We start from the raw sequence: 25119 nt of genomic DNA on the forward strand, positions 1-25119 counted from the left end.
ATTATATACGAATCCCAGCTCTTTTGTGAGTGAGAGAATAAAGGAATATAATTTTCTCTCAGAGAAGCAAAAATAAGTACTGGCTTGTGTTCTTTGATTTTGCTTTGACCCTTGCTAATCTTCCTCCCCAATATCTGCTTCATTTTCAGGCATACTTACCTCTCACCTTCTGGATCACCTTGTTGGATGCCTTTTATCAAAGCCTGGCCTGTTTCTTTGTGCCTTACTACGTGAGTCCTTGTTCACCCAAAGGATTTGTTATTAATGAAGCAGTGATGCTTCTTTGTACTTGGTTGCTGGCATTAGCATATAGAATGGGTATATTAGGGTACATTGTTCATATAATCAAATTGATTATTAACTGACTAAATTATACCCCACCCAAAAAAAAGTGTTAGGTAATAGATGAAATTTGGAAAGAAGTGCCTAGTTGAGTCCTCTTAGGTCTCCTTTTAGTCCTGTATTCCTTGCTAATTTTCATCAGTGACTTAAATAAAATTGAAAGTTGCAATATAATTAGATGAGCCAACATCAGAGCAGCAAAGTCAGAATATAGAATCTATTATTAGTGAGTGCTGGGCTAATTCTATCAGGATGATATTAGAGTATTAAATTTAAGCTAGTCTCCCTAAAACTAAAAAACCTGTTTTATAGGTAAAGAATGGGAGGAATGTAACTCAGCAAAGAATGTGTAAGAATTAATTTAAAAATTTAGGCCAACACTAAGCACAAAGCTGCATGATCTAGCTCCACATCTTCTCCTTGATTAAGACACTAGTTTGATCATGGATGATGTGAACAAAAGTACAGTGTTAAGAATACAAAAGATGATAGTCTCTAAGTAAACAATTTTTGTTCTTTAGTTCTTTATTCAAATAAAATGACTTGAATTTTCCCAGCTAGGATATTCTGTACCTTTCAAGAGGAATAGATATGGCAATCTGAAGTATATTCAGAAGAGAATGACTAGAATTTTAAAAGATCAGAAAATGGTATGACTTGAGGAATATTTTAAGGAGTTGAAAATATACACATAGGAGAAGAGGGTATATTTACTTAGCAGAGATATAAACTCAGGTTAGCCATCGTAGCTGCTTCAAAGGTTTGCAGCTCTGTTAAATGGAACATATTTTATATTTCTCTATACCTTAAAGAGCTAGAAATATGAGTAAAAGTTTCCACAAAGATGCATTTATGATTCAGAATAAAGAGGAATTCCAACTGGAAAGTTCAAAGATTAGATGGCCCGTCTGGGAGAGAGTCTGTCTCTCTTTTCTAGAAATGTTCAAGTTTATCTGAAATGACCAGTTATTAGAAACATTGAAAAAGGGACTCAGTGCTCAGATGAGCTGTAGAATAAAGTCAGGATACTCACACCACTGAGTGTACACAAGTCTCTGAGATCACCTCCTATTGTCCTCTCTTTGTAGACCTACCAGGGCTCAGACATTGACATCTTTACATTTGGAAACCCCCTGAACACAGCAGCTCTGTTCATCATTCTCCTGCATCTGGTAATGGAAAGCAAGAGTTTGGTGAGTGGTTTTTCTGCTTCTGAAGTAGCTTGGAGTTCTTTGTGCTTGGGGAAGTGTCTTCTGTTAGCCATGACCCTTTCAAAGCCTTCCATGCCTCGAAGACAACTGGTAATGAGAAGAGTGATGACTCCACGGAAGAAGGGTGATTCATGGCTACTCCTACTGATTGTTGAATGCCATGATGCTGAAGTTCATGTGCAGTCAGGGAAAGTAGAAAACACCTGCCTGGTCCCCTTGTGGTGTCCATGGTGAATAATTCATGGATGGGTGAGTCAGGCTGGAGAAACAATTACTCTTCTATGGCCAGCATTCTTTAAGACCAAGCTGATGCCTTTCAACTAAAATAAAAAGAGGTGTTATGCCGTAATCTTGGTATACTGACTTTAGTAAGTGATGATTGTATGCCTTTCTCATAATAAAAGAAAAATTATCTTTTTCTCCCTCCAGAATGTCTACCATTAAGTCTTTTTACCAAAATGATTCTCTGTAGCAAAGCCAATGTGTAGGATTCAGACACTGAGCGCTTTACCATGAACCTTCCTTTGCAGAAGAAGCACATAACACCCACCCCTGGAGAATAAACTACCTCTGATTATTTATGCTGCTCACTCATTTCCATTGGCATTGTCTCTGCTGTAATCCAAGTCACTGTCATCTCTTCCTGAACTATTGCTACAGTCTCTTTTGTCTTCCCACCTCTGCTCTTGACTCCTCCAATCCTCTACAAAACAACCAGAAACATCCTTTTGAAACAAAAATCCTATCTTTTTGCTCTCCTTTTGGTAAAATCCTTCAGTGGTTTACCATTGTACTTGGAATAAAATCTAAAAGCCTTAGGATGGTCTACAAGGAAGGCTTCAGGAGGTGATGCCTCTACTTCCGTCTCCAGCCTCAGTTCCACTTATGGGTGGAACCACACCATCACTTTTTTACTTTCTCAGATACACTGAGCTTGTTAGCCTATCAAGGCCTTAGCATTTACGGTATCTTCTGATTGGAGTATTCCTTATTCTCTCTTGAATCCCTATTCTTTACCCAGCTCATATGTTAAGTTAGATCTCCAAATAACAAAAATGCTACTTCCCCCAAGAGCCCTTCCCTGACCATCCATTTTCTCATACCATCCTCTTGTTTTTATTCGTAGCTCTAATAATAATTTGTAGTTATTTATTTATTTATGTAGTTATACTTGTACGTTTGATGCTTCTCCTCTGCATTAGACTATTATCTCTTTGAGGGCAGGGTTCGTGTTTATTTTTTCTACCACTGTATACCATTTCTAGGACAAGACTGGCACACAGAAGATGCTCAAAAAAATATTTGAATATATAAAGGAATGATTAAATTACTAACCAAAATTTGGGGTATATATACCATCCTGGTAGTGATGCATTTCAAACAGGAAATAGCTGAATGAGGTTATAGTTTAAAACATTGTATAAGGTTATATTACAAAATTATTTATAATCATTTCTAAAGTGGGGCTGAATATTTTTGGCATCCCTTGCTTTGCTTATGACCTGCTGCAACTAAACCTTGCAAGCCTAAAGTATAGTAAAAGGTAGTAGCTGCAAATACCAGGTGAGGTGAATAGAGGGAACTCTAGAACTAAAATATTTGTCATTGTTTTAATATCTATTTAAGTTCATTATTAAGCAGTTGTGTAAGTACTTTTGATCACTGCCTAAGGAAGTGTCATAAATGCTGACATTTATGAGTTTGCCGAAGGATCTAACACTTAAAGTGTGTCAGTTTGAGTTCATTGGTAATGAGCCACAGCAATCTGTTCTGACTAACCTGAGCAAAAAGAAAAGTTGTTAAAAATATATTAATAGCCATGGTAAAACAAAATAAGACAAAACAAAACCACCCCAAAGAACCAGAGTGGTTCCTGAGATCCAGGGCCCAGAAACTAATGGGCAGGCTTGTCTGGCTTTTACTGTTCTAAACTGTCTCCAATTGTTTTGTTTCTGCTCTTGCCTCATTGTGCTCCAAATTTAGTCCATGATGACAGAATTATATTTCCTTAGCTCCAGTCATAGGTTTGTCTAGAGGAGGAATATTTTGCCAAGACTATGCATAATGCCAGGTGTCCTTACCCAGAAGAAGGGGAGAGAAAGCTGTGTCAAGAAAAACAGTGGCTGCTATATAAAGGATGCATCGTTAAAGAACTATTTCTCATGCCAGGGAGAAACAGTTCTTTAATGATTGTTTCTTGGCGTGAGAAACAATTGTTCCTGATGCTCACGGCCTCTGAAGGTCCCTTGTCAAATAAGAGTCAACCATTCTGAGAATATGAATCGGCTTCCCTTCACCTCTTGCTCACCATCTCATTGCCACCTCCCGCCTCCCTGTTGGTTTTTACTAAGTTTCCCTTGACTTTAACTTCCTTGTATCAATTCATTCAAAGGTCTCCATCAAGGCACTATCTCACTTGTCGAAAGCACATCTTAAGGGGAAAACTTTCAGTCAATAGGGCTCCGTGGAAAGGAAGGCCATTTCAGAAAGGAAGAAAAAGACATCATTGTTCTAGAGCAGGGGTGTCCAAACTTTTTTCAACGTTTTTTACCATTATGCGGTAAAATACACAAACAGACGGGCCACTCACTCGAGGTGAAGTATGTATTGCCTCACCTGGTTTATTTAAGTAAACTAAATATGTTTTTGGAATTTGCTGCGGGCCAATTAACAATGGATTGCGGGCCGCAGTTGGCCCGTGGGCTGCAGTTTGGACACGCCTGTTCTAGAGGCATGATGATGTTAAGGATTTAGCCCACATTTTCTGAGCAGTTTGTACATTAAAAATACAAAACAAACAAACAAACGAAAACGAGCAGTCTTTGTGACTCTTGTAAAGGTATGTATCGTGGGGAAATATTTTGCAAAGTTAAGCGGGAAGAAGAAAATTGGATCTTGTTTGAAAAGTATAGACCTAGGGGGAAAAAGAAACACATTAATAAAGGCAGTGCTTCTCCCAAATGCATAACACACAGCAGTGTGGTGCACACTGTGAGTTTGGTGCTGCTGTACACTGCACTAAATAATACTAAACACTACATAATGTAAAGGTGATTCTCCAGTCGTACTTTGGATTTTGTCAAAGAGGAAGTCTCTCTGGGGCTATTATGTTTTATCATAGCAACTCTTGCTAATTTCCCTTTATAGACCAGATTCTAGACTCAGCACTTTTATGAAGGGTAATGCTGATTTTACCTTTAAGGTAGTAATCTTGCCTTATTTTTTTTCTAAATAAAGTTACTTAATTAAGTAGTGAGCCAGTTTAAAGAAAAACATTAAGAAAAATAATAATTGCATGCAATAAATGGGTATGAAGGTGTCTAGATTATGCTGTAATACAGAGATTTATTTCTTGCATATATAAATTAACTGAGGTTCCAGACAATTCTAGAGTAATTGTCCTGAGGGGCAGCGCAGTAACTCACGCTTTGTCTTGTGGCTGTATCATCTGGAATGGTCCCCAAAGGGAACTTCTTGAACAACATGGAAGGAAAGGAGACAGCATAGAAAATTGCACAACAGCTCTTCCTTGCTTCTAAACTAGAAGTTTTGCATATCCCTTCCTTTCATATTTTAATGGTCAAAGCAAGACATGCGGCCATGCTTACTTTCAAGGGAATAGGAAAGTACAACCTTTCCACATGCTTATTAGGGGGAAACAATAAGAACATTGGTGAGCAACAGAAATGTCTACCACCTATGTGAATGGATAAAGTTTGAGGTTCACTGGATTAAGGTATTACCTTAATGAAGAAACAGACCAATGAGTGACTATATGGAAAAAAAAAATTTAAGGAGAAAATCCAAACATCTCATGGTTCATGGACAATACAGAATAAGCTAGTCATCAGAATTACCTTTTGGCATTTGACCTAGTTTTACAGAATTTAAACAGTGATGTGAGCTATTCATGAAAGATGCTCTTGTTCAGCTCTTCAGTATTTTGTGTTTTGTTCACTGAGGTTTGTTCCACCATTTACCCATCGCTTAGACAGGTTGTCTCTTCAACACAGCAGGTTTTGCCTGGCTGCAAACCCTCTGAGTGAGCGTGTTCCTTTCCTCTGTTTGTCTTGCAGACTTGGATTCACATGCTGGTCATCGTTGGGAGCATCTTGTCTTATTTTTTCTTCACCTTGGCCTTTGGAGCCATGTGTGTGACTTGCAACCCACCATCCAACCCCTACCGGATTATGCAAGAGCACATGCTGGATCCGGTGTTCTACTTAGTTTGTGTCCTCACAACCTGCATTGCTCTTCTTCCCAGGTATGGTGTTTGTTTTATCAAGTGAAGTCATAGGCTTAGAATTTTCCAAGCAAATACTAAGAATGGATGGCACACCACCGTGTTTAGGAGTAGAGAAGTCAGCCTGTGTACTAGTTACATATTGGTTTTGACAATTTTACGAGAGAATGGAAGGTTTATTTCTCTCTCATGGAAAGCTAATCTGGATGACAGTCCACAGGGATAGGGCAGCTTTGCTTCTCTTGGCTGTCCAGCAACCTACATCCTTTCCTCTATTTTTTTGCTCTGTCATCTCCCAAGGGTGTTGCCCTCATCTACATGATTGAAGATGACTCACCATCAGCACATCCCTACCTGCAGGCGGGAGAAAGAGAAAATGGGGGGCAGGCAGCTTTTCTCTCTCTCAGAGTTCTCTCTCTCTCTCTGTGTCTCTGTCTCCCTCTCTTTGGTAATAGCATAACCCAGAAGTTGCACACATTGCTCACATCCTATTAACTAGAACCTTGGTCTGTAGACTGTGAGTGGCTATAATGTGGGAATTTCTAAAAGGAAGAAGGGGGAGAATGAATGGGTACTGAGGGACAAGTTGCAGTCTCTACTGCAATCTGTAAACACTTAAAGGGGAAGTTGTTCCCTCCCTTATCTGGCCTTAGTTATCCTTCCAATTTTAGTTAACTTGATTTCTCATATGGCATGCAATGGAAATGGCTAAGAAGTATGCATGTGTTTTTAATCTACAGATTCTTTAAGCTCTGTTAGAGCTCTTCCTCTTTGTAGTTTTATAAAATCTGTTTAGTTGAAAACACTATAGCAAATAGTTGTTCTGCCTTCCTAAACATGATATCAGAGTCAAAATGGTGATTTCTTATTATTCTCTAACAGAGTTGGCAAACTGTGGCTCATAGGTCAAATTTGGCCTACTGCCTGTTTTTTGTAAATGAAGTTTTATTGTAACACAGCAATACTCATTAATTATGTATTGTGTATGGGTGCTTTTGCTCTACAACAGCAGAGTTGAATAGTTCTAACAGATACTTTCTAGCTCGTAAAGCCTGAAATATTACTACCTGGCCCACGGGGAAAAAAGTTTGCTGATGCCAATCTGTAACAACCATCATAAGGCACAGAGGGCACAAACCTCTTTTGTTAATGCACATCCCTTCTAGAAATGCATAAGAAACCCACCTGAGTCATTGTACAGTGGTTATAGTTGTACGCTTAACAATATCACTATTAAACTGAGATGTTTCTGTAGTGTTCACTGTTATTACCAGCTATCAGCTGGTTATTACCAGCTGGCAAAATGCACTTGTAGAATTCATGAAGAAACATTAATGTTATAGCCTTCAATTTTCCTTCAAGAGAATTAACTGTACAATTCTATCTAATATTGTTCTGGTAAGCTGAAAAATGACCCCCTAAAAAATATCTGTCTCCTAATCCCTGGAACCTATGAATGTTACCTGATATATAGGGAAAAAAAGGACTTTGCAGATGTGATTAAGTTAAGGATCTTGAGATGGGGAGATTATCCTGTATTAACTGGGTGGGCTTTAAATATAGTGACAAGTGTCCTTATAAGGGAGTGGCAGAGGGAGATTTGACACAAACAGAAGAGGAAAAGGCATTATGACCACGGAGGCAGAGTTTCCTTGGCCATGAACCAAGGAATGCTGGTAACCAAAAGCTAGAAGAGGCAAGGAGTAGATGTGGAGCCTCTAGGCCTTCCAAAACCTTAATTTTGGCCCAAATGAAACTGACTTCAAAACCCTTGTCTTCCAGAACTATGAAGGAATAAAATTTTGTTGTTCTAAGCCACTAAGTTTGTGATAATTTGGTACAGAAGCCATAGGAAACACTTACAGGTTTTGGTATAAGGAAGATGGGTGCTGCTATAACAGGTACCTAAAAATGTGGAAGTGGCTTTAAAATTGGGTGATAGGCAGAGGCTGGAAGAATTTTGAGGCACATCATAGAAATATACTGGACTTCCTTAAACAGGCTATAGGTAGAAATATGGACATTAAAATTCCTGCTGGTGAGGATTCAGAAGAAAGTAAGAAGCATGGTAGAGAAAGCCTATACCATCTTAGAAAATACATGTACGTCTTATGTTATCATAAACAGAATATTGCTAGAAAGGTGAAAGTTAAAACTCAAAAGGAACCGAGGAACATGTTATTGGAAATTTAAGATAAGTGGATCTTTGCAATACAGTGGTAGAAAACTTAGCTAAAAACACTACTTTGATGTGGAAAGCAGAATTTGTAAATGATGAACTGGGTTATTTAGCTGAGATTTCCAAGCAAGATATTGAAAGTTTGGCCTGCTTTCTTCTTCTTGTTTATAATAAAATGTGAAAGAAGAGAGATGAGGAAAGAACTGTTAAACCAAAATGAATGAAATTTAGGAAATCCTCAGTTTATCCAGATATTAAAAGTTGCTAAAATTATGAGATTGACTGTTGGGAGGATGCTCTACAGAGAAGGCCACGAGTGTGGCTGGACAATCTTTTACTCGTGTTAAGAGAAGAGGCGTGTGACGCATGGATCCCCTCAACCATCTCTGCAGCCACCAGGAGAGGAGATGGGATTATACAGGAAAGATCTGTGGGGGAGTCTCTTATCTAATGGCATAAATGACATACATTGGTGACTCACAAGGTTTTTGAGAATGCTATAACAGCATAAACACTACCAGCTTCAGGACAAATTTGTGGTAATTTGTGACAGTAGCCACAGGACATTAATATAGGACGTTAATAGCTAGTATTTTTTTTTTTTTAAGATTTTTTTTTTTTAATTGGGGAAGGGGAACAGGACTTTATTGGGGAACAGTGTGTACTTCCAGGCCTTTTTTTCCAAGTCAAGTTGTTGTCCTTTCAATCTTAGTTGTGGAGGGCGCAGCTCAGCTCCAGGTCCAGTTGGCGTTTTCTAGTTGCAGGGGGCACAGCCCACCATCCCCTGCAGGAGTCGAACCGGCAACCTTGTGGTTGAGAGGACACGCTCCAACCAACTGCGCCATCTGGGAGCTCAGCGGCAGCTCACCTCAAGGTGCCGTGTTCAATTTTTAGTTGCAGGAGGCGCTGCCCACCATCCCTTGCGGGACTCGAGGAATTGAACTGGCAACCTTGTGGTTGAGAGCCCACTGGCCCATGTGGGAATCAAACCAGCAGCCTTCGGAGTTAGGAGCATGGAGCTCTAACCGCCTGAGCCACCAGGCCGGTCCAATACCTAGTATTTTTTGAACACTTACTATGTGGCAACACTCCGCCTGCTTGACATGTATTTTCTTATTTAATCTAACATGCACTATTGCACTATTGGTATCTACTATTACAGATTTTATGTATTACTTACTTAACAAGCACTTATAGGACACTTGCTATTTCTTAAGTGCTTTATAAATGTCAATTTATTTGATACTGTTATCTCCATTTTATATTTTGCTTATCCTCCCCCTTTGCCTCAAGGAGGCAAAAAGCCACAGAGCCTTTTACTTTTTCTAATTGGTGAGTACTTTTTGTGTCCCATGATGCATGTGAGATGAATATAATTGCATGATGCTTTTTGTAACCTAGGTTTGTGTACCGAGTTCTTCAGGGATCCCTGTTTCCGTCTCCAATTCTGAGGGCTAAGCACTTTGACAGACTGACTTCAGAGGAGAGGATTGAAGCCCTCAAGAAGTGGAGAGGAACTGGAAGGATGGGTCAAGAGACAACTAAGTATGCTGACCACTCAGCTGCCAAGTCAGAGAGAAGACCCATGTCTGGCTCTTCTAATGTCTTTGCAATGATGTCAGCAACTTCTTGTGCTGTTGAGCAAGGAGACTTACCTGTATGTGAAACTGCGTTAGACTCAGGCTACTCTGAAGCTAAGGCCTCAGAAATAGCTGGACCCTCACAGTGTTAAAAGAGCAGGATACCCTCTTTGGAGTTGCAAGTATTTCTTCAAGTTCGGGAGAGGGATTTTGAAGAAGCACCTTTACCAAGCAAGAATGATTTGGATTTTTCCTTAAAGGGCATGAACATTTGGCTTGGAAAAGCTAATGAGATAACCTTTCTTTATTGTATGTTTATAGATACATTTGTAAAAGAGAATAGAGTTTGACCTGGACAGAGTTTGGGGAAGAAAAATATTTAATTAATCAAATGCTTTTATGAAACTTTTTGGATTTTATAAAAGTATTTTAGTTGTCTTAGATATATAAATATTTTCAAGGGAATTCATTTGAGATATATTTATTTTACTGTGAGATCTCATATTCCAGAGAAATGCTTTAAATGAGCAGACTTCAGTCTGATTTTATTATTATTATTATTAAGAAAAAAGAAAAACCCTTGTTTTAGGTTAATTAGTTAGAACTCTAGGAGATTTCAACATGAAAAAAAAGTTATAAATTGCTAATTTCCAGAGGAAAAAAATCCCATGAGCCTTTTAAACGACAAGGTAACTAAAATAGGATAATATAGTAAGTGATTATTAATAGCTTTTTAAATTTCCTATGGGAAGATGCCTTTGGTCTTCTGACTGAAGATGTTAGGCCTACCTCTCTGCTCATTTCAGTGTTCTCCTGAGGTGGAGCCTTCATTGGGAAGGGGCAGGAGGATACTAGGGTTCCGTCAGGTAATGGAGAGGTGTTCCTCTTTCAGCTTCCAGTCAAAGGAGTCCCTTTCCTGAGGTCTGCCTCTGTGCGGGTGTTAATTGGGAACAAAGCCCATAGCTAAGGCAGACAGAATCAGCTGAGCCTGTAGCCCATTTGGCAATTTCCTGTTCTCTAAACCTCATCAGAATGAGACAATCGATTTCAAAACAATCTTCAGGAGACCATTTGAGGGTTTCATAATCTCTACAACGCCCTACAACTTTACTGGTTTTATAACCTCTAAAAATGAGACATTATAAAATGAGACTACTACAGGTGGTTCGCAGGAGGATTCTGTGAGGTTCTTAGAAAAATTTGTTTTTTAATATATTTTAGGACAAGAATGTCAATCGCAGGTTAACTGCTATTGCAAATCATGTGTGCTGGCTTTAGTGGGAATAAAAACTGGTTTATACCAAGTAAGACCAGGTGTTATTATCAAATGATTTTGCATTCTGGTTGAGCGCTTTTAAAATTCTGTATCTGTTCATCTGAAAATTGTCAACCAGCAATCACCCAGAATTTCCGTCATGAAACCTCCATGCTAATGTTCCAAGTCCTATATCAAGGTTGTTATTCTCAGGGCTTAATCTTCTGCCTGCTGCCTACTATCCTGGTCTGACGTTGTAGCCTTCTGCTGTTATTGCAAATCGTCTTTTTTTTCTCCTTTCCTTTTTTCCTTTTTCTTTTTCAAATCGTCTTTTATACAGACCCATTTCCAAAACTTTCAAAACCTCACATGGCTAATGGAAGTGCTTTCTGCTTCCTTATTTTTTTTTTTAAATAAATCGTTTAATAAATATTGTGTACTGAAAACCTTTTATCACTCCTGTAGGTAGTCACTGAATCCAACTGTTACTGGTACCAAAACTTAGAAGGAAAACCCCAAAGTACAAATTTTACTAGAATATTGTTTTGGATTTTCATATATGGAAAAATCAGTGATGTCATATCATCTGTTATTCTCAGAGGAGCTGACATTCATTCCCTGGGATCATCATCTGATAAATAAAAATGTAGAGATATATTCATTAGTAAATAGGAGAGACAAAAGACTACAGACATTAGGTCAATCTCCAAGAAGGGAAGTATCTGCGTATATGAGTAGACGAAAGTCTTGTGTGTTCATGTTATGGCGCCATAATCTCATACAAAATTAAAAAATCCTCAGAACTCTGAAAATGTTCTACCTATTAGGCACAAACTCAATGCCCTGAACATATGTAAGGCTATTTATATGTTTAATATGATTTTCATATATTTTTTTGCTACAAACATTGCATTTTATTGCTGAATTGGGGAAGTTACGAACTGGCCACCTTGTGGTTGAAACCCCACGCTCCAACCAACTGAACCATCTGGGAGCTCAGCTGCAGCTCGGCTCAAGGTGCCATGTTCCATCTTAGTTGCAGGGGGCACATCACCATCCCTTGTGGGAGTCAAACCGGCAACCTTGTGGTTGAGAGCCTGCACTCCAACCAACTGAGCCATCTGGCCACCCGGTAGCTCAGCGGCAGCTCATTAACTTCATTCTAGTTGCGGAAGGCGCAGCTCACTGGTCCATGTGGGAATTGAACCGGCAGCCCTGATGCCCCAAGCTTGTGCTCTAACCAACTGAGCCACCCGTCCACCCCCTAAAGTGTAATTTTTAAATTTTGAGAAATTCTGGATTCTTAAACATCTGGCCCTCAGAAGAATGAGAACTGGGGTCTGTATTAAGCCATTAAGAGGTCTCATTTACAAGTGAATAACTCTCACACAAGTTACCCAAGCTGATATGATCTGTTGCATTTTGGTATTCAGCATATTTCACCAAATTTGGGGGGAACCCAACATTATATCATTGCTCCTACGCAAGAAAAACTGACTAAAACACATTGTGGGATATAATTTTACCACAAAAGTCTTGTGAAAGACTTGGATTAGTTTCCAAAAATGTACTATAGACATTAATTATCCTTACATTCTTACCAGGGTTAAGGTTTTCCTTGGACACGCAATAGAGAATTGAGACTATTAGCAACTTCTAATTTCAGACTAATCAAAGAATCATATGTCATCTAAAATAAAAGAGTATGTTCCTGTGAGAGTAAGATACAAGGTAAATTTTGATTGGTGGGAAGCCGGGTGCCAACTATTGTAGTGGGAGACACAGTTTTCTGGGACTTGTTATCATGCTCCATATCCATCAAAAACAAAGATTATACCATTTTATTTGTCTTAATGGCTATTTAAAATAAGTACAGTATGTACATTTCACTGAACATGAGTTGAGCCAGTCTAAAAGTTGTTACATCAAGTATATACCTACAACTGTAACAAAACTGACATAGGTTCTTAAACTTTCATACAATTGTGACCAAAATTCAATTCCTGTTTCACATTCTCAGTAGGTTTATACAAACTACAGAACATGTCAATAATCTGGAAAGTGTCAAGACAACTTTTTGAATTTCAAATATGTGTACACATAAGAAAAGAGTACAAAAATACATGTATAAAATTGCAGGTAGTCTCTAAGTGGAATGCTGAGGCAGTCTAGGTTGCTGGTGGAGCTTAGTAGGGAATCCTACCTGTTCAAAGGTCATTTGGATGTTGCAAATGGATGCCTGACTAATTAAGTGTGTGTGAAAATTTGTTTTGAAGCTTTTCGTATGAAAAAATACTTCAGCCACTAATTACTTCAGAAATCGGTGTGCGTAAAGTGGTCTAGTGCTTAAAAGCATCTTTAAATTTTTGTTTTAATTATTGATGGGAACATATGGCAACACCAGATATTAAACATGTTTCAAGGAAAATTACAAAATGTTATGCAAAGTTTTCCTGTGCTTAAAGTAAATTTCTGTACTTTATTGGTATGGACAGACACAGGAAAACTGGAAAATATTTAATTGGGGGTGGTGTGTGATTTAACTTTATTTTTTTTAAATTGCATCTCTCCAGTCTAAAGCAAGTTCTCCTTGGTCAAAGCTTAATCTCAAATGCATTGTCACATGGGTGAAACAAAATATTTCCCATGAATATTTTCCTTGTTGTTGAAATCTCAGGCGGCTAACTGTTATACACTGAATAGATCCCAGTCACGGGAAGGTTCTATGGAGACTTTTCTACCAAATTATAATCTTGATTTAAGTTCAGAATGGGCAATCCTATAATGTCAAGTGCTTTGTCTACTGGTGTCAACTGATGACTAAAGAGCTTTGCATTCAATACATCTTGCTACTTCAGCTACCTATAAGGATGCTACTTATCTTTTACCTCTGACTTGTCTTTCATAAGTGCTCAGAATTTTGCAGACTTTAGAAGAGTAATAGTAAATAATTTAAGCATGTAAATTACCTTGGTTTTTATAAATCAAAAGCAAGTTTCCAATGTTAATATTGCAAGTTGCCACTATGCTATTGTGCTTGAGAAACAAAAGCTGCCAAAGAGCAGTCATCCTGGATCTCAATGTCCTGTTGTGATTGAATAAGAGGGAACTTTATAACCTGTTATCCTAGCGCCTGCATTATCCTAACTCGCCAGAGTTGATAATTTGGTGCTACAAAGTTAGGTTGACAAAAGAAGAAAATCTGGCTTCGCTTCTTTTTTAAAAAACACTTTCATTGAACTTGAAATAAGAAAAATAAAGCTGAAAAAGAAAAGTCGAACTGCATTAGACCAAAACAAACATGAAAATTTGCAGTGCAAATTGTTGAGCATCCCAGGTCAGGGGAAGTACTTCTGTACAGTTCTCTGCAGGAAGCTCTCCACAGTCAAGAAGGTCATTTTCTTTGAGTGTCGCTGGCAGTTTGAAATTAGTTTAGGAGAAAGGTGTGAATGTATATTTGTCTCTCAATCCATTCGACGAAGTATGACACATTGCTATAAACTCCAGGCCCCAGGACTTTGGAAAAGCAGACAGAGCCCCATGAAGTTAAACCAAATAATGTCCACTGACCTCCAGGCCGCTCACAAACAAGAGGTCCACCGCTGTCACCCTATAATGAATAGCAGTGGACATTAGTCATTGGTATTTCAGAGTCCTGATGGTGTCTATGCTATCCCGAGGGTACAATAAAGCCAAATAACTGACTTTGGAAAATTTCAACAAAGCTTTTATTGCCAACATGTGGAGGGAACATGCTTTCCACTACACAAATGGAAAGGTCAAGTGGACATTTTAAACTCGATCTTTAAAAGTCCAGGGGTAGCTTGGCAGAGGACTATATTCTTTCTGTCTGTGAAATTAGAAGACATTTTTTAGTTATTTCCCATACTTATCAAAATATGTCAAAAATTGTTTTAAATTTATTATATCAGGATTGATTTATAATTTTATTCTTTAAATTTGATCCATTTTTTAAATGTAGAAAGTACCTACAATTGGGATACTCAAAGATGTTTTTTATTGCCCCACAAAACCACTAGAAAAATATTCTAAACTTACTACTTTCAAGATTCTTGCTATGGAATGAATGTCTTAAGTAAAGCACACTTGCAGACTACTTATTGTATTTCTTAATAGTTTCTGGGACCTTTTCAATTAGCATACTTGAATGGAATTATTTACAGTGAAATGTAATAAGAATTATTTACAGTGAAATGTTTACTTGTAGCCTATATTTTATTTCACATGCATAGAAATTTTCATTCTTGATATTTAAGTTTGTGTTGCAGTTGAGTTTATTCAGTTTTTTTGCCCACACATGACCTTTTGAACATTAACATTTGCTACATTTGAAAAGAGAGTCAGTTAGAGAGGTGTATCCTCTACTGCCTCAGAAGAGAAGGATTGATACCCTAGAAAATAAGGAAGTATGTGAACTCATGGTGAAAATTTACAAATACTCTTTGCCCTGCAAGAGTTTCAAACTTGGACTTATATCTATGGTCATTCCCATTCGGTAATGTTGGAGAATAATGGTAATCATGTTTATAGATGCTCTTCTAAACACTGTCTCTGTATTAGTTCATTTAATCCTTATGAAATCCCTATGAGCTGACATTAACAATAATTTAACAGTAATTATTATTATATCCATTTTGGACGTAATGAAATTGAAGCACAGTTTTATAACTTGTTCACTGGCAGAGCTAGGATTTAAACAAAGGCAGTCTGGCACCACAACTCCAACTCTGTAACTACTAGGCGATATTGCTTCTTAGAAATGTTAGTGAATATGACTGCTGTTAATGCAAAATTGAATTCTGATTGTGCTGTGTGCTTTTGTGAAAATGCAGATCTTTACGTTCATAACTTACCAATGCCGTATGTCTAAATAAAAAAGTATAGACCCTGCAAGGGACTGAATAAATTGTTCTGTCCAAAATCCTAATTGAATATTTTAAAGCAAAAATTACTGGAAACATTTTTGTAAGATCCACCCCACATTTTTTTTCATTTCCCCTCATGTAAAAGAAATACTAAGATAGTGACTTATTTAGCTTGAGCTATTTATTATGCCAGAGAGTAATTAAAATGGAACATGTTTACAGGTCAGCTCTATACTTGGAACATGTATATAGATCAGAAATTTAGCCAAATCATTATTTAGCAGCTACTCTTTGCAAATTCTGTGCTTAAGATATACACAGATGAAGAAGGCACTATTTTTGTCACCCAAAAGTCAGCTGGGTAACAAGAATACCTTTATATGAGAGCAAAATCTAAGGGCTATAAATAAAGGCATCTTCAAAAAAATGAGCAATTACTTCCAGCTGGAGAGGAACAAAAGTGTCTGCCTAAGATGTGGGTTTGAGGTGGGCTTAGTGAGGCAGTAGGTATTAATAAGATAGAAAACAGGAGGTGAAGAGGCAACAGTTCAAAACGAAGGGGAGTATAAAGCTAAGACACAATTTGTCTGGTCTGTCTTTTTCGCGAAGCTAACCTGAGTGAAGCGCATGGAACAATAAGAAGGATCGCTTAGGGACTGGGTGAAGAAAACCACGCTGTGGATATACATCTGCAACAAATGATTTTCGAAAGAAATGTTGCCAAAGGGCCACACATGAGTAAAGATGAGTTTATATGGACCCACTGAAGTTTTGCTGAACTGAGTCGCCTCGGTAACCAGAAAGCAACTTACCATGCACGAGTCAACTGTGCCAGACTCATAGCCAGCACAGATCATCCGGGCGGTGATGGTCTTCACGTCAAAGTAGGATTGACACTGCTCCAGAGAAATAATGCGGACTTCTCCCTCTTGCAGCTTGAAGGGCACTGGGGGTTTTTTTTAAGAGAAGAAGAAATAAATACATAAGAGGGTTAAATGACTCAAGGATGAGACTAGCCATATATGAAATGATTGCACTTCCATACCCCCAAAAACATATTCTTTACTTCGAATGTCATTTTAAAGACAAGGCTTGTTTGGAACCAGAATTTTCCAATTATCAGTGTTGACAGCCATCATCATGTGAAACGCCTTTATTTTAATGAGAAAATTGAAGCACAGAGCAGTTAAGTAACTTGGTTAGGTAACTGGCATCTTATTATATATGCTGCAACAAAAACAGCAGCCACTGCAATGAAATGGAAAATAATCAGCCCACAGCTCTGCCCCAGATAAGAGGCTGCCAGCTCAGGGTCAGTTCAGCAAGCCAGTCCCGCCCTGCTACAATGCACCACACCTGTTTATTCTAGCAGGGGAAGGGCTACCCTACCCTTGGTCTAATGCATGTGTCTCACCTTGTGCTACAGTGGCCATTATGTGAGTAAGAACCTTGAGTCCTAGAAGATATGACGGAGAGATGTCAAAAGGGACAAAGCCATCCCTTAGTGTCAGCAGAGAGAATATGTGAATTCCATCTTGCTTGAAAGTTCTTGCAGAATAACAATGGATTTCTCAAAGCATGAATCTTTTGTGTTTCACCATTACACCAAATTATACACCTTTTTAGATTGTGATGGTGAAGCAGTGCACATGTACAGAGTACCTTATTGGAAGAAAGAATTACGTTTGGAAAAAGCAATGCGAAGCAGACAGTGCAAGTTTCACGAGTTGCCAAAAGAATGGTCAGAAGAACCATCGCTCACATGTAGTGGGTGCTCAGTATTCTCTGGGCCTATTGTTTTTAATCTTTACAAAAATCCTGTGAGTTATACCATTGCTATTATTTTTTTCCACTGTATAGTAAGCTAGAAAGTTGTGCAATCAGGGTCAATCAGATCTTTTTCAATGAATTCAGACCCTTTGTGCTATATTACATATGTGGTATATGTGATATGTTACATGATTGTTCTGAGTTTGAAGTGGATTATTGTGAGAACAATACAAGTAGAGGCAATAGAAAGTATATCCTGCTCTTATCTCATAACACAGTCTAATTATAACTTTTAAAAACAAAATGCACAGGAATGGTGATATCATGTGTCTGACATTGCCTTCGAAGCTCTTACATGGGAGCTTCTCAGAAGTCACTGACTTACTTCTGCCTATTGAGTTTTTCTTTTTGTGCTCAGTTGATCATATAAAAAAAGAAACTCAACTTAGCTCAAAATTTATCTGACTACATTGCAAAAAAAAAGAGAAGGAAATTGTCCTTCACATTGGCAGTTGTTAAGGTGGATAACCGGACACCAATATACATCACCATTCCTGAATACTACGGCAGTACCCTTGTTCGCACTGGAGTGGCCAGCACTTACCATTAAAGAAAACGTCTCGTTCACTAAATTCCTACTCTAAATGTTACACAGGTGAAGCAAAATGAGAGAGTCCGTCATGGGGGCTAGGAGTAAGTACACATTTTTAAATGTTTTCTATGTTTAAATCACACTATTTTAATCACTTTAAATAGGCAAATAGCAAATTGGTCTTCTTTCTCTAGAAGAGCTTTGTTACAGATGTCGACAAGACCAAATCATAACACAGAATTGGAAATGTGACTGCAGCCTGACTGTCGGAGCCGTGGTTGGGAACTGCCTACCCCCTAGATAGAGGCTTTGCCTGCAAAACATCGATAGAGACAGTCCAAGCGGGGATGACTGACAGGTAGGTCTCATCTTGCATGGCAGCCCAAAGCATGAGCAGTGGCTCCCTGGAGAAAGAATCTGAGGTGGGGAGAAGGATTTTTGAGGTTGCATCTGAGTTTGGCAGGTGTAAATGCCAGGGCATCAACGATTTGCATGGAAGGGAGACTGTGACACCCATGCCCAGTATTTACCATTTCTAGCTATACTTTTAGAAGTGAAAACAGGAAATTATTGCCAACGGCAGGAAGCAACCCTGTGTTTTGTAGTTACAAGCTGACAGGCAAGTGTTGAAGACGATCCTGGCTTACTTTTGTTGCCCATGTGCCCCCAGCCTGTGATATAGCAGTAGGTGTCGGGTTGTAACGACTGCTCGGGGCTGGGTAAGCAGACTGGCCGGACGTAGCTGGTTTCGTCGATGTCCTCATTTAGCTCCACTATGCTGATGTCGTAGTCCACCACAGCCCGACTGTAGCGAGGGTGCAGGATGATGGTCTTCACCAGGCGCGTCTGCACGAACGCGGAGGGGTGGTCAAGATTGTTGATGCCAAATACCACTTTCCAAATGGCAGCGTTCTCTCTCCTAAAATAACAATTCAAGACCTTTTGGTACCTTAAATTCTCTAGAGAGGACACCCAGCTAATTACGTGTCTCAGATGCCTTATGGCAGGCAGGGGGATTTACACAGCGTGGCAGGCACAACATCTCTGGACACACGAACCTGTCACTTTGGTTTGCATTTGCCACACTTAACTCTAGCTTAACCATGAAAGCGGCACATTTTTACTTCATTCAGCTAGCCAAGTTTAGAGATTTCCTATTTTTATCTTTTATTTAGAGCACCGAATTGCCCCTTATTTCACCCTACTGATTTTGCTTTAAGAGCTTATATTTAACATTTCTCCTTTTTAGGAAAAGAAAATTAATACTTAGAATTAACACCTGTGATAGAAATAACCCTATTTTGTAAGTTTGACTCCAGAAATAGTGTAGCTAAGTGGTGATTTGAAGGTCATTTAAAGGGTACCAGATTTGTAGTAAGTAAAGAAATATCACATAATGGTGCCATTGCTGTTCTATAAATCTTATGAACCTCTCACTTTTAATAGTGTGCTCTGCCCTTGGTATTTCTAACGAATTCTCTGTAACACATGGTGAATTGACTTTAGAATAGGGTGACTAAACAGGCCTAGTTTTACGTAAGTGGAATGCGCCAGACCACAAGCCCTGCCCAAGGGGCGGGGCATCCGCTTCTCAGCTCCTGCTGATTGGCGTCATGTCGTAATACCCAGTGTGACCTGACCTTCCAGCTGTTCAAGGGAAGCCACAGTTCTGGATTTTATACAAAGCTTTAAATGCAGGCTAAAAGTTTTAAAAAGTGTATAGCAAGCAAAACAGACTAGCAGGCTGGATTCTTCATTAGTATAAGATCTCTACTTTAGAGTTTATCAAGTATTTCTATACACATTATTTCAAATGATCTTCTCAGCAACCATGTAAATAGGAATTCTTATTCCATTTTAGAGTAGAGAAAGCAGTGACTCGGAGCAGATGAGTGACGCATACTCATCTAAAGGCACAGAGATGCTAAGTGATGGTAACACTGGTCCTTTAAACCCCTTTCTACTAAGCTTTTCTGAAACAAAGAAAAGGATCCACAGGCATCAGCACAGAAATCAGTTACTGGTCACAGGAGGGAAAGCACTTAGGGTGGGTGGTGAGTGACAGGATGGCAGCTAGCGCGAAGACATCTTCTCTTTCCTGAGTATATCTCCCAGATGTGATGGGGAGCTAGCACCAGTGATGAAATTACAGACAGTGAACAATTCTGTTATCCCAGGGTCCAAAAAAGCAAGAGGAGGGGATAGTCAGATACATAGCTGAGACCTTCAGTAATCAGATTTCAGAATGTTTGGGGGAAAAAAACCAAACAGATATGATCGTGTGTCCTGAGACTCTTAAAGCAAGTACAGTTCAACAGAGACGGCAGAGTTTAAGTGTCAAATTTTGAGGCTACCAGCACCAATGATTACAGTAAGAACATGAAGAATCAGCTAAAATGTAAATGTGACTACAAAAGGATCTCAGAGCTTTGAAAATGAGAAGTCTATCAGAAAAGAATAGCATGAAACCATAGATATTGTCAGAAAGTTTTAGTTATACAATGAGTAGGTGTTTACTTAAAAAAGGAAAAAAGTAAGAAAAATAAATATAGTTTCTCAGCAAAGTCATATGTAAGAATATGAAAAGCAGAAAATTTCTGTCTATGGCAAATAATATTGGTAGATAATTAAGACAAAGCAAAACTATGTGAAGTTTCCTTTACTTCCAAATTCTCCATTTAAGGAGAATGGTCTTCAGACAAAATCCAGACAATTCATGTTCAGTGTGATAAAACATACAGGTGCTTAATGCCTTGAAATGTTGAACTGATGTGTGGTTTAAGATATGGGAGGAGTCAGTGAGAAATCATTGACCTTCTGTAGATGAGTAAACATTTCTAGTTCCAGATAGATTATAGCCCTAACTTCTAAAAGAACCACAGATGTGATTACTAAGAAACACCAAGAAGGGGCTGCTTAGTCAGTTAACAAATACTTATTTAGTGGCTGTTATATGCCATGCTAAAATAAATTAAAACACAAGGATGAGGAAGATAAAGTTCTTGCCCTCATAGAGGTTTCATTCTATCTGGAGATATATATATATGCATTATGTTGGGCACTTAAAAGTGAAAAAAAAAGGATAACATAATAGAGAGATGACTGATGTGTGTGTCTGTGGTCACTTTAGCTAATATGGTTAGGGAAGGCCTTTGACAAAGTGACACTTAAGACTTGAAGGGGAAGGAGGCAGTTTTGAAGGGGAAGGAGGCAGACTCTATGGAAGTGTTCCAAACTGCAGAAGTAGCAAGTTCAGAGGTCCTGAGGTCAGAATGAACATGGAAGATTTCAGGGACAGAAAGAAGACTAGCTGTTTGGAGCCCATTGACTGATGGGAGAATAGAGAAGGGGACAATCAAAGAGGTAGGACTAGATCTTGAAAAACTATGATGAGAATGTTTTATGTTTGTTATAATAGAAAGCTATTGCAAGGTTTTAAGCAAAGGGAGTGACATGGTCAGATTTACATTTTAGAAAGATCACTAACTCACAGTGTGGACATAAAACCATAAGGGAACAAGAGAGTAGTCAAAAAGACCAAATAGGAAACTGTTTTAATAGTTGTTATGGATTGGTTTTGTCCAATTGTTGAAATCCTAACCCCCAACACATCTGAATATGACCTTATTTGGAGATAAGGCCTTTACAGAGATAACCAAGTTAAAATGAGGTTATTAGGATGGGCCCTAATTCAATATGACTGGTGTCCTTATAAAAAAGGAGAACTTTGGAGACAGACATACACAGAAAGAGAATGCTATATGAAGATGAAGGCAGAGATTAGAGTGGTGCTTCTACAGGCCAAGGAATGTCAAAGATTGTCAGTGAAACACCAGAATCAAGACAAGAAGCATTGTCATTGACAGCCCTCAGAAGGAACCAACCCTGCCAATACCTTGATCTTGGACTTCTAGCCTCCAGAACTATAAGACAATTAGCTTTTGTTGTTCAAGCTACCAAGTCTGTGGTACTTTGCTATGGCAGCCCTAGGACATTAGCATTACAGTGAAGACTTGATATGACAGTGGTTTGGACTAGGATGATGGCATGAAGATGCTGAAGGTGGTTGGGTTAGAACAATATTTTGAAAGAAGATCCTGCAGAACTTATTACTACAGTGAATGTAAGACAAATTAAGAATGATTCTTTGGTTTGATGTATTAGCAAACCAATGGATAATTACGCCTTTTACTGAGATGGGGGAAGTTTTTGAAGCACATAATTATTTGATCAGTGGAAGAAGTAAGGAATCAAGTTTTGTTTTGACCATGTAGAGTAGAATGTTTATTGCACATTCAAATGGACATCTCATCTAAGCAGTTAAATACATACATGTAAAGTTGGTGGGTGGTGGTGGTGGTGGGGGAAAAATCTGGGCTGGAGATATTAATTTGGAATAAATACTTGATATTCACATTTGATATTCAAATACGATACTCATATCAATACTTGATATTCATATTCAAATATGAACAAGTATTTGAAACCATGTTATTAGATGAGTGTAAACAGATAAGAAAGCCAAGAATTGGACCCTTTGTGGGGAGCCATGGTTTCTTGCAACCCTGAACCTTGCAGACTGGCTCGGTTTCTGCCCCCATAACATTGCCTCTGCCTTATCTGAGAGGCGCCTAACGGCTGTTGAGGAATGTGGTGGAAACGGCCAGTTCCCGGACACAGAAGACTAAGGGCTTTCTGAACAATTGGTAGGTTCTGTCTCCTTGAGATATTTACTTTTCTGAGTGTCAGTGACCTTGTATCTTCTATGTCAAAGTAAAGTTGAGGCTGGAAAGATTTACTTTTGCTGAGATAATGCATATCTTCTTCGTTTAACTGCACGTACTCAAACTGTATATATTGGTTAGAGATAATAAACTCAGGGCTTCAGCATGACTGAAGACCGGCCGCATTAGCATTTGTGTGTGTCTTTTATTTCATTCCCACTCCCCCATTCAGGTACTGATTGACTCGTGGCGGCTGGCCCGTCACAACCCTTGTCTTAGTCAATTTGGGCTGTTATAACAAGTTACCATAGCCAGGGTGGCTTCAACCACAAAGATTTATTTCTCACAGTTCTGGAGGATGGAAGTCCTAGATCAGGGTGACAGCATGGTCAAGTTCTGATGAAGGCTCTCCTCCTGGTTTATAGATGGCTATTATCTTGTATCCTCATAAGACAGAGAGAGAGAAGGCTAGCTTTCTTCCTCTTATAAGGACACTAACCCCATCATGCAGGTTCTGCACTCCTGAGCTCCAAGGGTCCCACTTCCTAACAGCATCCTCTTGGGGGATAGAGTTTCAACATAGGCATAGGAAGTAGACACAAACCTGCAGTCTACCACATTTCAGGAGCACTAAATCAAAAGGAGGAGATAGGAAAAGGGAAAGAAAAAGTTAGGTCTGTGAAATAAGAGGAAAATAAGAATTTTTTTGTTATTCTGAAAGAAAAGTGAAAAAAATATTTCAGGAAGGATGTATTGACAATATACTGGGGAGTGTTGCAGTGAATTTGAAACTGAAAATTTGCCATTGGATTTAACAAAATGGAAGTCATTAAAGACTTTGATAAAAGCCATTTCTGTAGTGACCTTGATGAGAGCCCAACTGGAGTAGGCTGAGGAGAAAATGGGAAGTGGAAAAGTGGAGACAGTGATGGTAGGAAACTCTTTCAGGATTTTGACTATGAATAGTAGTCAAAATAGAGCAATAGTTGAAGAGGGCTGTGAAGTCAAGAGAAGGGGGTTTAAGTTAATGACATTAAGGCACATTAGCTGGAGGTAATGATCCGATAAAAAGGGAGAAATTGATGGTGCAAAATTGAAATGATGATTTTAGGAATAAAGTCATTGGAAAGATGAGAGGGGGTCTGATTGCCCTGAACTAGGATCAGGGACACATCTTCCACCACAACTGAAGGAAAAGTAGAGGTGTGGTCATAAATGCAAGTAATTTGTTGAAATTGGGGGCAAAACAAGGTGAAAAATATGATGGTGTCGATTTTCTCCATGAAGTATGAGGTGAAATCAGTGGAGGGTAAGGGAGAGTAGGAAAGAGAAGGAAAGATGTCAAATAGTTATCTCTGAAGATAGAAAAGTGAATTCACTATGGAAATACACTGGAAATGTCCCATATGGTTAGATGCTCATTTGAGATTCACGATCATACATTTGACATGAGCTCAGTTAGCAGCTGAGGGTGTGCTATTCTTCAGCAGTGGCCAGCTGTTCAGGTACAGATATAGAGTACATGGCAAGGTAATACATGTAAGACTAGAAGAAACAAGTAACTACAAAAGTTGAAAGGGGAAGAGCTCCCAGTTTCTGGCCAGCCTCAGAAACTATGGGGATTGGCCAGAGTTTAGGCCAACTACTGGCAATATCCTAGGCCGAGACATTTTCCATTGGAGAGGGGAAGAGACAGAGAATAGCAGCAGAGCTTTGGGGAGCTGGAGTTGGGTCAGAGTCACCAAGGGCTTCTTACAACCACACTTGCTCACTCTCCAGTGATGCTGGAAAACAGCACCCCCCAGGTGTAAGGAAGATGTTGAGGAAAATCTGCCTTCATTGGCTGATGTGAGCTTTCATCTGTTAGTTTTTGTTCCTTTGTTTCCCCACATGAGAGACTGCATATGAGGTTCCCTCACGTGAGAGACTGCACACGAGGTATTGGTTAGCTTTTGATTAGTTTTTGTTCCTCTATTTCCCCACATGAGAGACTGCATGTGGAGTTTCTTCCTGTGAGAGACTGCATATGAGGTATTGGTTAACTTAAGGTTAAGAGAATTTCTCCCTCATCTCTTTCCTGGCAGAAGAGATATGTGATGATGTTACTTTCTGCCTATTTTGCCGACATCAGCAGATGAGGTAGTAAAACTGACTAAGTTATATCAAAATGACATAACAGGCATCTTGCCAGGCTTTAGAAGGTCTTGGGCCGATGGTACCAGACGAAAACAGTAAGTACTACTTGTCTGAATAAACTGGCCCTTCAGCCAGATAACAATATTTTTATCACAGTAAATGCTGGACCCTCCCAGAACTGGCCATTCCCTGAGGGGGAGG

The 25119-nt window shown here is 38.9% G+C and overlaps 2 protein-coding genes across 7 annotated transcripts in view; one reads left to right on the forward strand and one right to left on the reverse strand.

The window, feature by feature from the left end:
• The window catches only part of ATP10D (ATPase phospholipid transporting 10D (putative)), a 101158-nt gene extending 90295 nt beyond the window's left edge, over positions 1-10863 (forward strand). For 3 of the 4 annotated variants that reach the window (XM_074324641.1, XM_074324640.1, XM_074324642.1), the window contains 4 exons: positions 150-230; positions 1431-1535; positions 5630-5817; positions 9377-9849. In XM_074324641.1, the coding sequence (XP_074180742.1) occupies positions 150-230; positions 1431-1535; positions 5630-5817; positions 9377-9707 (705 nt within the window). In that variant the 3' untranslated portion in view covers positions 9708-9849. Of the gene's footprint in view, positions 1-149; positions 231-1430; positions 1536-5629; positions 5818-9376 lie in introns of all 4 variants that reach the window. The other variant, XM_074324639.1, reaches the window with a different exon arrangement.
• A 1773-nt stretch (positions 10864-12636) lies between these two features.
• Positions 12637-25119, reverse strand: part of CORIN (corin, serine peptidase) — a 201080-nt gene continuing 188597 nt past the window's right edge. For all 3 annotated transcript variants that reach the window (XM_019741053.2, XM_074324644.1, XM_019741052.2), the window contains 3 exons: positions 18706-18977; positions 16509-16642; positions 12637-14420 (listed from right to left, as the gene is read on the reverse strand). In XM_019741053.2, the coding sequence (XP_019596612.2) occupies positions 14238-14420; positions 16509-16642; positions 18706-18977 (589 nt within the window). In that variant the 3' untranslated portion in view covers positions 12637-14237. The remainder of the gene's footprint in view (positions 14421-16508; positions 16643-18705; positions 18978-25119) is intronic.

The sequence above is a fragment of the Rhinolophus sinicus genome, linkage group LG02, assembly GCF_036562045.2.
Source record: "Rhinolophus sinicus isolate RSC01 linkage group LG02, ASM3656204v1, whole genome shotgun sequence".
NCBI lineage: Eukaryota > Metazoa > Chordata > Mammalia > Chiroptera > Rhinolophidae > Rhinolophus > Rhinolophus sinicus.